Source organism: Neomonachus schauinslandi, chromosome 5, assembly GCF_002201575.2.
Source record: "Neomonachus schauinslandi chromosome 5, ASM220157v2, whole genome shotgun sequence".
Lineage (NCBI taxonomy): Eukaryota > Metazoa > Chordata > Mammalia > Carnivora > Phocidae > Neomonachus > Neomonachus schauinslandi.
The window spans coordinates 44,662,428-44,676,929 of NC_058407.1; the positions used below are offsets into that span (position 1 = coordinate 44,662,428).

General features: G+C 36.7%; 1 protein-coding gene across 1 annotated transcript in view; it reads right to left on the reverse strand.

The window, feature by feature from the left end:
* Nucleotides 1–14,502, reverse strand: part of TRHDE (thyrotropin releasing hormone degrading enzyme) — a 364,092-nt gene that overhangs the window by 247,347 nt on the left and 102,243 nt on the right. Inside the window, exon 3 of the mRNA XM_021678576.1 lies at nucleotides 12,260–12,386. Within this exon, the coding sequence (XP_021534251.1) occupies nucleotides 12,260–12,386 (127 nt within the window). The remainder of the gene's footprint in view (nucleotides 1–12,259; nucleotides 12,387–14,502) is intronic.

The window sequence follows — 14,502 nt, forward strand, 5'->3', positions numbered from 1 at the left end:
AGAAATGCTAAACAATTTAAAAGCTTAAAAACATATTATTCTATACTGTTGAAGACACACTCTAGGTCGTTCATGAGTTATTTCCCATACAAAGACAGAATCCATAAAGAAAAAAAAATAAAGCCAATAAAGAATAAATCTAGGTTACAAACCATTAAAATTCCTCCAACTGAAAAATGGCATATGGAACTCACTCTTTCTTTTACTTTTTTTTTAATTTTTTTATTCTTATGTTAATCCCCATACATTACATCATTAGTTTTAGATGTAGTGTTCCATGATACATTGTTTGTGCATAACACCCAGTGCTCCATGCAGAATGTGCCCTCCTCAATACCCATCACCAGGCTAACCCATCCTCCCACCCCCCTCCCCTCTAGAACCCTCAGTTTGTTTTTCAGAGTCCATCATCTCGCATGATTCGTCTCCCCCTCCGATTTCCCCCCCTTCATTCTTCCCCTCCTGCTACCTTCTTCTTCTTCTTCTTTTTTTTTTTCTTAACATATATTGCATTATTTGTGTCAGAGGTACAGATCTGAGATTCAACAGTCTTGCACAATTCACAGCGCTTACCAGAGTCACCCTTTCTTTTAAAATTACCCTTTAAAAAGCTTCAGAAATGCCCTAAAGGCTTCATTTACAACTACCATATTAGATTCGCTCTGTTTGTGTATTGCAACCTCCCTTACAGGCTAAGGTTTGTTTTACACTTCAGTCTGTTTTACATTTCAAAGTCCATAAGCAGCAGCATCAAAATTCTCACAGACAGTAATGAAAGATTTTAACACTAAAAGGTGGACAGTAGCACATTTTCCATCTGAAATCTCCAAAAGTTTCCATCTAAGTCCTGGATCCCCCAATGTCATAGTGAACAGAGTCACAATTTTTAACTTGAAAAAATAGCTGATTTTATAATAATAATTCAATCTCAAAATAATAACATCATCTGTATATTAACTAGAATTTTTTTCAAAGGTTCTATTTTCTTGTAAAAATCTGTCAATATCCATCCAAGTTGAATTCTATATGGTTTGATGGATTTGATGAGGACCCTTCTCTTACATTAGACAACAGAGTAAACAAAGTACACCCTCCTCAGCTTACAACAGCACATTTGCTTTCCATCCTATGAAATTCTAAGTAGATATTCCTTGGTTTACAGCAAGGATTTTTATTACCCTCCATTATCTGATAAGATCAAAAGACCTTAATGCCAAAGGTAAACATGTCTTGATCAGGATTACCACTTAAAGTTCCTAACCCTTCAAATGATAATCAATTAGGAAGTAATCACTGCATATCTTTACAATGGAAACATCTGAAAAGTTCTGAATTAGATAAAGAACATTGTCACAAATACACTGGAACAAAGAAAAGAAAAAAAATGTATTTTGACTACTTCTCTCTTATAGAGCATCTTGCCTTAACTGACTTTTGGATTCTTAACCTTAATTTACACAACTATCCCTCAGTCTCAGTTTCTTGAAATGAAGCTATTCTGAAAAACCTTCTGATCTCAATACAAGCTATTTTAGCTCTCAAGTTTATGGGAATAGTCACCTTTCTTTTAAAACCGCCTGATTGTCAGTGCTTCTGTCAGCAGTAATCCCTTGCCTAGACTTTAATGAAATGTTCCTCCCTTTCTCTAGGGCTTTGGACTGCTATTTGGCTATAATTAACTCCAGAGTGACCAGTGAAGCCAGTGAGGGAAGCAACTCACTCCCAGAAAAGGATTATTACAGCCATTATTTTGTTCTAAATACAGCTGCTCTGTCTAGAAAATACAAATTATTTATCTTGCTATGTTAATTTCAAATAACCAAGAAAGAGAGAAAGAAGCCTAGAAAGATTGCTCCCTTTCACTGTAGCTACATAGGAATGTAAGCCATGGGAGAAAATGAAAGCTCATAGTTTTTCAAGCTTGTCATAATCTTCTAAACTCTAGTTGAGAGGAACTGACATCAAACCTTCATTTGAAGTCCTATTGTAATGTAGTAAATCCTGTTGAATCTCCTTTCAAAATATATCAAAATTTGCCCACTTTTCACCATCTCCACTGTCACCACTCTGGTCCAATACAACATTATTTCTCAGATTAATGCAGTGGCTTCTCTCGGCTTTGGCTTTGCCCCCCATCCCGCTCTTCCCCCAACAGTCTGTTCTACATGAAGCAACCAATGTGATCTTGCATTTATAAAAAAAAAAAAAAGAATTTCCTTAGAAGGTTATAAGGTATATTCCCATTATTTCTTTATGTTACTGAAAAAAAAATCATATTTTATTTGATTCACAAAGCAGCCAAAGCTTGGGTCTTCTCTCCAATGTGGTGAAGATGGTTAAAACAGGAAGAAACTGGCAATTGCTTGTTCACTCAACAAGAATTTATTAAGTGCCTACCTTGGGCCAGGCATTGTTCTAGGCCAAGAGAATGGAGCAGTGAACAGACAATAATGTCTGCTCTCATAGAGCTTACACCTGGGGTGGGGGTCGTGGGTACTTGGAGACAGATAACAAATAAAACATAAACATATACTAAGGGAGACAACAAAAAGTGCTATGGAGAAAAGTGAATCAGGGAAAAGAGATAAGAAATAATCAGTAAGGTTGCATTTTAAATAGAAGGGTCACAGAAGACCTCACTGGAAAAGGCAGTATTTCAACTATGCATGTATCTGAAGGAAAAGTGTTCTAGGTTTAGGGAGGAACAAGTGCAAAGACCCAAGATTGGCACATGCTTGGTATGGTGGAGAAACAGCAAGGAAGGCACTGTAGCTGAAACACGGAGAATGAGTAGGAGAGAAGTAGAAGATGAGGTCAGAGTAGCAGCAAGGGGCCAGATCCTCAGGGGTCTTGCAGGACAATGGAAGAGTTCTGGATTCTATTCTACTACTAATGGAAAGCCATTGGAATGTTTGAGCAGGAGAGCAACATCATCAGACAAGTCCAATATCCTTCATAAAAACTCAGTAAATTCAAATATCTCACGTTCTCACACCACCTTTCATTTCGGTTGGACTCTTGACCCAGGCAAGAAAACATGGAGGCTGGACTGAGAGTAGTAACCATGGAAATGGTGACAAGTGGTCAGATTCTGGATATATGTAGAATATGAAACCAAAAATTTTTGTTGATGATTTGGACGTATAATACGAGACAAAAAGATTATAGTTCCAATCTTTTTTACCAAAACAACTTTTGAAGGAATAAAGTTGCCCTTTCCTAAAATGGGAAAGACTACAAAAGAAGGAAGATAGTGGTGTAAGATATGGAGCTCCAATTTGAACATATTAAGTTGAGATATTCATTAGGCATCCAAATGTAGACATCAGATAGTCAGCAGAATGAAGAAGTTTGGAGTGGAGAAGAGAATCAGGCTGGATCTGTATATCTGGAACTCATCAGCATCAGCATGTGGTATTTAAAGCCATGAGGCTGGATGAGGTCACCAGCAATGTAGATAGCAAAGAGAAAAGTCCAAAACCTGAGCCCCAAGATGCTCCAATATGAATTAGCTGGAGAGGGAAAGAAAGGGGAAAACAGACTTGGAAAGAATGGCCAGTGAGCTGGTGAAAAAAAAAACAAAACAAAACCAGGAAAATGTGTTTTCCAGAAAGACAAGAGAAAAATATGTTTCAAGGGGTTGGAGAGAACAACTGTCAGATGCTGCTGACAGCTCAAGAGGAGGACTGAGAACTGACCATTGGATTTAGCAATGTGGAGGCATAATTGAATTTGACAAGAACAGTTTTAGTACAGTGTTGGGGCAAAAGGCTGATGTAGAGGGCATTCAAGAGACAAAGGAAAGAGAAACTGGCATCAGTGCTGAAAGACAACACTTCCAAACTGTTCAGCTGTAAAAGGAAAGAGAGAATGGTGCAGTAGCTGGAGTGTGCATGTGTGTGGTTAAGATGAGAGAAACAACACCATATTTTTAATGCTGATGAGGAAAGATCCAATAGAGAAAATTGAAGATCCAGGATTCAGGAGTGAGAAGGGAAAACTGCTAAAGTGATATCCTTGAGCAGGTGAGAAAGGACGGGGTCAAGTGCACAAAGGAGGAGGTGTCCAAAGCTGGAGCAACACTATTTGACCTACAGTAATAGGAAAGAATACAGAGTATATGGCACAAGGCCTAAGCAATGACTACATATAAAAACATTGGAAGGAGTTATTTCCTAACTTAATGGCCAGGTTGTAAGGGCCAACTATCTCCGTTGGAAAATGTGCAACAATGCCTTGGAGGACTCTTTATAAATATGCCCTGATTAAATTAAGCACTTTCTAAAATTGCATTTATTTTCGAGATAAGCAATCTTTCTCAAACCCTGATTAAATTCAGTGAAAATATACTTAGGAGTAAATCCAAAGCTGTGAAGATTTGAAATTCTTAAAACTGGAAAAGGAGGAAGGAGGGTAGTAAGCAAATTGAACATGGAACAATACTGGTTAACTAGCAAAATAATAAAAAACATCTCTTCAACTAGATTTTAAGCTCCTAGTGGAAGAGGCAATTTATTATCATTCCTGAGTACAATGTACATCCTAACTACTCAATAAATGCTTGCTGAATTAATTAGTTAATTCAGTCCTGTAGTTGGTTTTTGTTGCATTAAATTCTCCACTCAGTATACCTGTGGTTTTCTAGTTTACAGCAGTAATAATCTCATGCATCATTCCCACTAAAATGCATTGTTTCATTGATTTCTTTCTTCTTTACTGTTCTGTTTGTTTCTCTTTTTTTGCATTAATGATTAAATATCATAAACACTGAATATCATATATATGTTTTGTTTGTTAGTATAGTCTAGGAAGTGTATAGCATGTAATAGCTGCAAAATAGCTTAACAAGAGCAGTTAAGTGGCCATATTATGGAATAATTAATGAAGGGGAAAATGCCTTGTTAAATTGTGTTAAAATAACTGTAATATATTGGAGTAACTGTGTCTATTTTAATAGGATTTGGTGTTGTTTTACTACAAATGGTTGTTAGAGTGGGGGTTAGGAATATATAAAAAATCTTTTCCATTGAGAGAAACAATAACTGCTCTTTTGGTTTATGAGAAAATCACCATATGAAGGGTTTTTCAGAAATGAATTACCTTTATAAAATAGGGAGAGACTATATTTATTTGATTCTAAAGAGGGGAGAAAGGATAGTCACTTAAGGAAACTCTTTTCTCTACAGTACCTGGTAACCCAGAAGGCAAAGTACTGCCTCATCTGTTCCCTTAATAATGTACTAGAATGTTAATCCACAGGGAGAGCCTTACATTAGTTTCCACTAAAAAACCATAGAATTAAACAGATCCAGTATAATTCCAAATATTTTTAGGAATTCTGGTTGAAAAAAGCATCTTGGGAGTAAACTGACATTATAAATAATTAGACCAGCCTATATAAAGAAACTCTAGAGATTTTATTTTTAAAAGCAGTATTACTTGGGTCAATAAATATATACAGAGTATTCAATATTTACCTAAGCAAAAGCAAGGTAAAAAAAAAATAAAGTCATAATTTAAAAAAAAAATGAAGTCTCAAATAATAACTGAGGTGTAAGATGTAAAGCTAAGATGGAAATAGGATTATATAATTACCATTTCAAATTAGAAACAACAAATATATCCATTGCTTAAAGAAAAAAGATATGGGGTGCCTGGGTGACTCAGCCGGTTAAGCGTCCAACTCTTTCTTTTTTTTAAGATTTTATTTATTTATTTGACAGAGAGAGAGAGACAGAGGGAACACAAGCAGGGGGAGTGGGAGAGGGAGAAGCAGGCTCCCTGTTGAGTGGGAGCCTGACACAGGGCTGGATCCCAGGACCCTGGGATCATGACCTGAGCTGAAGGCAGATGCTTAACGACTGAGCCACCCTAAGCATCCAACTCTTGATTTTTGCTGAGGTCATGATCTCTCTCTCTCGCTCTCTCACAAATAAATAAATAAAATCTTTAAAATAATTTAAAAAATAAAGAAAAAGATATATAACCACAGAGAGTGAACTACTTAGCAGTCAATACAAATATTTTATGAAGGAAAAATCTCCAAAGTTTTACTATTTGCAAATAGCCCATTATCATCACCATCATCATCATCATCACCACCACTACAATAAAAAAATGAATGTATCTGGTGACAGCTTAAAACGTAATCATTCAAGCTAGGCTCTCCTATTCATGAACTTCAATAGGGCCTTTTATCCCATAAGTTACCCCGTAACTTACCCTATTATAGAAAAATAAATAGACTCTATCAACATGATACATAAAGCCCAAGGTATCCATGGGCTTTCCCTAGTACACAAATCTCAAAATGACTTCTCCCTCCTCCGACTGAATGTATTTCTTTTTCAGGACTCAAGTAAAGATAAAGTTTGTTTTTATGTGCATTTCATGCCTATAGCATTGTGCAATGATCCCACATTCTTAACTTAACATGGTACTATATTTTTGCTCTACAAAATTTCGGTGTTTGATTATATTCCCTATTGTGTGAGTCTCTAATCCATTAATTTTAGTAAATACTGTATTCTCTCCTCAACAAAACCACAATCTCCTTGAGGCCAGAAATTCTTGTTACAAAATACCTGTGGCTCTTTCTACAATCACAGCACTGTGCCAAATAGGTAATGAATTCTTCATAAAAGCAGTGTGCTGAAAAGAAGCAATCAAGCAAACTCCTTTACAAAACTTACTGATTTACAAATTATGAAATAACAGCAAAAGGAAACTAAAAACTATCTGCCATAATTAATTGAAATACAAATAGGATGAATAACAAAATAATACAAATCTGAGTCACTTTATCTGCCACCTAATTAACTAATAAAGCAGCTATGATAAAGAAAACATTTAAAATATTCAAATATAGAGTGGAGGATGGGTAAAATAAAAGATGGGGATTAAGGAGTGCATTTGTCATGATGACCACTGGGGGATGTATGGAAGTGTTGGATCACTATATTGTATACCAGAAACTAATATAACACTGTATGTTAACTATACTGGAATTAAAAGAATAAAATAAAATATTCAAATATATCTTCTACTAGTTGATGACATGGTGAGTTATAAAACATGTGCTTCTTTAATTTTTAATGTGTCTCCAAATTCTTTACAAGGACCATATATTACTTTTAACATCAATATGAAATTAACAAAAATAGCTATTACATTATTCCTCTAGCAATCAGATTTTCTAGTTCATTAAGGTGATCCACATTTAATTCTCTGAATTCTCAACATTCCTGGGATCTGTTTCAGCAGAATCTCAGGGCTCTGGAGCCAGACAGCCTGGGCTTGAATTATAAATCCACTAATTCCTGCTGTGTGAACTGAGTACATTACGTAGTCACTTAGTGCCTAAATTTCCTCACCTGGAAAATGAGAAAATAACAGGTACTACTTCAAAAGGCTGTGAAAAAAAGAGTAAATGGGTTAGAATGTACAAAGTCCTTAAGAGTGGCCCATATTTTGTAAATACAAACCCATTCGTTTTTGTAGCTGTGGTCAATGTTTTTGAGATAAGAGGAAAGATAACTTAATTCTTTATATTTCTACAATAATCTTGTTTTAAAGTAAACCTCCATGCCTCTGAGAGTTCTTGGGAAATTAGGGCACACAGTTATAGAAAGGCTTCCTGTATTGTCTCCTCTAGACTCTACACCTCTCATTATAACCTAACACCAGTAAAGAGGAAATCTCTACAAACCTCATACAAATAAGTTTTAATTACCTAATTTAGAGATTTTAAAAACAAATCCTCATACAGTGTACACTGGCTGCCTATTTTGGCTTAAAATGTTAAAGGAATATCTTTGTGCAACAAGGAGAATAGATTACTGTCCTAACAGCAAGCATCAGAATTCCTCTTAGGGAACCATTTTGATAAACTACTTGGAGTGGAAACTCAAATCCTTAAGAGATGAGCTAGCATGAGATGATGCCACAGTAGAGGAAGTTAAACAATTCAGCATTGGAAATGAAAAAGAACTTGGTGAGAGAGAAGCTATTGCAGAATTTATGACAGAACAGCAAAGTGACTTTTAAGGAAAGGAAGATCCAATATTTTATGAGTTTGCTTGGTTTCATTTTGGTTTTTGCAATGTAACACCCTGGCATTCATGCATGCACCTCCCAAGCTTCAGTAGTGTCAGGTTAATGGATGGAGAGTTTTCTTATTTGTTCTGATTTTTGGTTTTCTAATGCAAATCAAAGAAAGGCAAGTTCCATGTCTCCCTTGACATGGTTTGGGACGAGAACAGATCTGCCAGCTACCAGTTCAAAGAAACAGCTCTTATCCAGAAGTGAGCAGTACTAGATAGAATGAATACAAATATTTCTCCCTTCCCCTCTATTCCCAGAAGAACAGTCCCCATGGGGAATTTTCAGAAGTGCCAATCTATGGTCTAAACTCACTGACTCTAGTCAGTTTCCCCTCCCAGCCTCACCTCCATTTGTTCCTGAACACACTCATCAGACCTTTGCCCTGAAACTGCTCTTGTCAAGGTCACTCTGACATTCACATGGCTAGGACCAGTAAATGGTCAATTCTCAGTCTCCATCCAACTTGACTTTCCACAATTTACCATCTGCTCATCTATCACTAGACACCCAGAAACTGTAGATACCTGTTTTCTTAGTGTCTCAACCAGGTGCTCCTTCTCCGTAGCCTTTACTGGCTCTTAATGTCCTTAACCTCTAAACACTGGATCAGTCCCTCCTTGTTCCTATTCTCCTTTCTATCTGCTCTCACAGCCCTGGAGAGCCCATCTATATCATCATATGCTGGCAAGTGGAAATCTCTAGCCAGATTACTCACCCAAACTCCATATCTATAAATTCAACTGTCTATTTGAATTCCTTTCAGACATCAAGGTGCTACTTAAATGTTTAACAGACACATCAGTCTCAAAAATCATCTCCTTCCACAATCATTCTGTCTCAGTAAAAGGTAATTCCATCCTTCTCATTCTCAAGCCAAAAAAAGCAACAAAAAACAAAAACCCTTGGAGCTGTCCTTGGTCTCTCTCTCTCACATCTCACGTTCTGTTCATCGGCAAATATTTTTGTCTCTGTTTTCAATATATATCAAGAATTGGACCACTTCCAACTACCTCACTGTTAACATCTTAATCTAAGCAACCATCATATTTTGCCTGAATTTTGCTGGAGCCTCTTATCTGTTTTTCATGCTCTGCCCTTTCCCCTCATCAGGGTCTCTCAACCTCAGCACTACTGACATTGGGAGCTAGTATTGTTGGGAAGGCTATATTCAAAACTGACCAATAGATTTCCATCTACCCAGAAAAAAAAAGAAAGAAAAGAAAAAAGAAAAAGCCAGAGTCCTTACCATGGCCTACTGGCTCTACATGATCTGCTACCCACCCATTACTCCTTCCTTGACCTCATCTCCCTTCTCACCCACTTACTCACTCTGTTCTAGTCATACTTGCCTACTTGCCTTTTTGTGTCCCTCAAATAGAGCAACAAGCTCCCATCTCCAAGTCTGGGCACTTTGTTCCCTCTGCCTATATGCCCATATCCTTGTCCCATAATATCCATTTGGCTTGCTCCTTCACTCCCTTAGGTTCTTTGCTCAAAAGTTCGCTTCCCAATGAATCCTTCTGTATTCACTCATTTTAAAATTTCAGCTCCCTTCCCATGCCTCACCTGCCCCCCACACTACTTATACCTCCATTCTAGCTTTATTTGTAATGGCACTTATCTCCATTTGATATACTACATGTGTTAATAATTGCTTTAATGCCTGTCTCTACTTAACAGAACATAAGCCCCAGAAGGAAAGGGATTTTTGCCTTTTTTATTTACTGCTGTATCCCCATCACATAGAAAAGTACCCACGGGGGGGGCACTCAATAGTGCTTATTAAATAAATGAGGGAAGGAAGAAAAGAGGGAGGGAAAAGAAGAAAAGAAGAATGGAAGGAAAGATAGAAGGGAGAGAGGGTAGAATAGGTCTTGGAAACCATCCTAGGTAGATCTGAAGGGCTCAAGGCAGATGCAGCTGACATCCAGGATACATCTACAAGCACCATTAAGAAAGACTGAGTTGGTTTCCATAGAACTTATTTAATCATTATATACAATGGAAACTAAGGATTTGTCAAAATGCTTCTGTGCTTAGGAATTTTATGTAAGGAGTATTTAGAAAACATACTCATAAATCCATTAATATATAGATCTAAATATCTATAGATACATAAAATAAGTAGAACTTTAAAAGAAATTTTATAAACTGCCATGGGCTGTGGTAACTCCCCTAGATACATACAAAGGAGTGTGCTGGGGTTAGTCAAATCATTCAATTATATACACCATAAGGAGCTTAACAAGTAATAGTAACAGTGAACAAAGCTCTTTTCTACCAGATGAAAGCCTTCATGGTTCAATTGTGAGTGAAAGAGAGGAACAGAAGTGCTTCCTGCTGCAAGCTGACAGTTACATGGAACCCCCTGAAGTTATAAATTGAGTTCCTCTACTAATTACTGGTCTGAAGGGGACAAAGATTCACATTTTATTTCTCTTGCTGAACTTGCAACATAAGCACTTGTGAATTTTACATTAGGGTCAAGCTGGGAAGTTCCCAGCTGGTTTTACCTGGAGTAGAGAGAACAGTGTCACCTCCCATGCAAATGAGGTCAGATAGCCCTTCCTGCCTTGGGTGCCTACCAGGGAGATTTCAGTGTAACAGATTCTAATAGAGAAGTTGATATAGAGGGGAAAAAGAGAAAGAGGGAAAGAAGAGAGAACAAAACTAAACTAAATATAGATCCTATCTGAAATACAATTTTGTTTAGAAATTTGAAATCAGGGTGCCTGGGTGGCTCAGTCGTTAAGCGTCTGCCTTCAGCTCAGGTCATGGTCCCAGGGTCCTGGGATTGAGACCCACATCAGGCTCCCTGCTTGGCGGGAAGCCTGCTTCTCTCTCTCCCACTCCCCCGGCTTGTGTTCCCTCTCTCGCTCTCTCTCTCTCTGTCGAATAAATAAAATAAAAAAATAATAATAATAAAAATTAAAATTAAAAATTAAAAAAAAAAAGAAATTTGAAATCAAATCATATGGATTCTAAGAGCACATATTTCAAGAAGACCTCGGAATTTTGTAATATCATTCCTTAAAATTGTATGCCACACCCATTTTGGTAACAATATCAACTATTCTACCTATTTTCTAAACTACTCATTGTAAGACCAATAAAGCTACACAGCCAGCGATTACTTTAATAAAATAGGCCCAGTTCTCCAGAGAGAGGAACCTGTGGTTCAAATACCAACACTTTTGATCAGGTAAGCACTTTATTCTTGCCAATGAACAATCACTTTTATGTGGATGCTGATCAAAAATGTTCTTGGGAAGGAAAAAAGATGGTGGGTGAGGAACAAAAGACTGCCATGATGTAATATTTCAAAACAGGTTTTCCGAGAAGGAAAAATAACTTCAGCATTTCTAATGGGTACATGTACCCTTTTTAACTTCCTGGAAAGTCATAGTTCACTCCCCTGCAAAAGTGGGAGCTTCACTCAAATTAGGATCATAAAATTCATTTATTCAATCAACAAGCAACTATTGAACATATCATATCATCTTTGTAAAAGGAAGAAACATCAGAGTATTCATGGTGAACGTAATCTCCCTTATACAATTTCCCTTCTGCTTTGTTTTTATTCTACTTGCTACAACTGTACTGAAATATTACTGGACAAAAATAATGTGAGGGATAACTAACACATTGTGGTCCAAGAGCTGAGAATTAGGACAGAGAAAATAATCAACGAGTATCTTCTCAGTGTAAAACATAGAAGAGTTCTGGGAGTCATTAAGACTTAGCTTGAAATCCCAGCTCACCACTTACTAGCTGTCTGAATGAAAGACAGATTCCCTGGATGTCAAGTCCTGTGAGTGGCAAATGTTCTAACAGTACCTACCCATCTAGTACTTCTGAGGATTAAATGAGATGTTGGCAAGCACCCCTCCATAGCACATATTCAATGATTATATCTACTTGAGTTATCTTTTGGAAACCTAAACTTACATAATGCCTTTCTTAATTCCTATGAGGAATTCTTGGCAAGATTTAAGAAACAGTAAGTTTTATTTTACCTCTTCAGAAGAAATTATTTTTCATGCTCATCTTCTCTAAAAATATAATTCTTGGAATTTTCATGTCTCAAATAAATGCATGAAGACAAATTTCTACCTTCAAGAATCCCTTCCATTAAAATAACCAAGAAAATACTTACCTAGTTTTGGCAAGGAATAGGGCACTTTAAAGTAGTCTTCGTAAAATTCTATTAATCTCTTTGTTATATGGAGAGCATAGTCCCCAGATCCTCTTCTGATAGCATCGGGTCTTGCATATAATCGTACCTAATTAAAAATATATATGAAAGTTACTTTAGCCTTTTGGTATTCAAATTTTATCTTCTCTGCCTATATGAATCTACACAAATCACTGTGAATACTACAAAAATTAAACAGTATTCTTAGTCATATATCAAAGCACGCTGTGGCTAAAAGAACCAAACTTGAACAATTAAAGTAACCAAGTTGAGCGAGTCACAATTTCCTCGCTTTACAAGATGACATAGAGAAGATTTATACACTTTGCATCAAAATAAATATTCAAGTTATCACTTAAATGTGCTTGCTAGAGATATGAAGGTACGGTGGATTAGTATAATGGTGCCCTGACTATGCTGTAAGTAGGCAGGATATGGTGGCTCTGCAGGAGAGAAAATTCATGGTTTGTTAAAGATACATTGCATCAAGCTTTGGAAGTATTACCAGGCTGAACAAAATATAATTTATGCTTCCTTCTTTTCTTTGGAACCAACTGTCCTTATTCCCAATATGCTAAGTAAGAAGAGCAATTTTTCATGTACATAAGTGATTGCCACTCTGGAAGTCTGTCTACAACTGCTCCCAGCTTCAAAACCAGCGGAAGTATTTCATATTTCTAACACAATTTGGATACTTAATATTGATTTTTAAATCAAGCATTGTATATTATCTAGTCCTTGGACAAAAAGAAGCCTGAGGCAAATAACACAAACTGAACAAAACTAACAATTGTACAGAAAAGGTTAAAATGAGATTAGTTTTCATAAAGATTTCATAAAGCTATCCAGCATCTTTCTTTCCAAAGGCTAAACCTATTTTTCACAGATGTGGCCCCTAATCCTCATATTAATTCTGTAAATAAGAAATATGCGTTTTGTAGAGCAATAGAGAACACAGCAGCCTGGGAGTTGGGCATTAGTCCTGCTCTGCCACTAAGCAAGCTGGGTGATATTAAACAAATTACTTAACCTCTTTGGGCTTCAAATGTTCTCACTTATAAAATGAAGGTGTTGACTAAAGTGCTTTTAAGTTCTAAAATGCATTACTTCCAATCCCATTTTACAGATAAAGGAGTTTGTGTTCTTTTCAAATCACTAAAAAAATAAAATAAATGGTTTACTCAGTATGTGGAAATGGATATTTATATTCAACAGGAAGACAAAAGAAAGCTGTACTCAATCATATAAAAATTGATTATACAATTAATTCTGTTATCCTTGCTTAAGGAGAGAGGGCAGAGATGTGTATAAATAAAGAGTAGAAAGTTAAGAAAAATGCATTCTGACTTGATGTTAGAAAGACCTGTAATTCAATAGATATTTACTAAATTCAATAACAATTATTTACTGAAATAGTGAAGCTACTTCTTACCCAACAACCAAATCAAATACCAAATTTAGTTCACAGTCACTTACAGTTTTAGTTGGCAGTAATATAAATCCAAAAACTATCAGGAGCTACCAACTGCAACAGCAGAACTTAACATTCTTAGAGAGCGTGGATATGATTCCTGACCCTAACATTACCTGATTATAAACATGCACTGTCTTAAATAAAGTTCCCAGGAAGCAAACCCTAAGGAAAGGGTGAGCGTGCAAGTGATTCACTAAGAAAGTGTTCTTAGGAGAAACCTACAAAAGAGCAAGGCAAGCAAGATAGAAGCCAAGCAAGGTTGCATGCAATTTCAGGCAAAGTCCCGGCCTTAGCCTGATCCCACAGGGAGCTCTAGAGTATAAACTGCACTTGGAAGCCTGCACTGCACTGAGGCATGACAGCTAGACCTCCAAATTCTTGCATCTCAGCCATTGGATACTGGTTACCAAGGGGAAGGCATAAAATCCCAAGGACTTCTTGTTCTTGGAGCATCTACGTGATGCCAGCTCCAGTGGCCCAAAGATAGTCCCTTGGAAAAGATTTTAGGTGTGAGCTACTAGGAGCAAAGCAATGAAAAGCTGGGGGATAGGCACATCAAACAGGAAAGGAGAGCTGGTCTGTGCATCATCAATAAACACCACAGACAATAATCATTCACTCATGTAGTCATTCAACAAATATTTATTTGGCATCTAACTTGTACCAGGTCCTGGACTAGGGATTTTTAATTTAGTGATGAAGACATGTTTTCTAACCAGAGATTGTACAA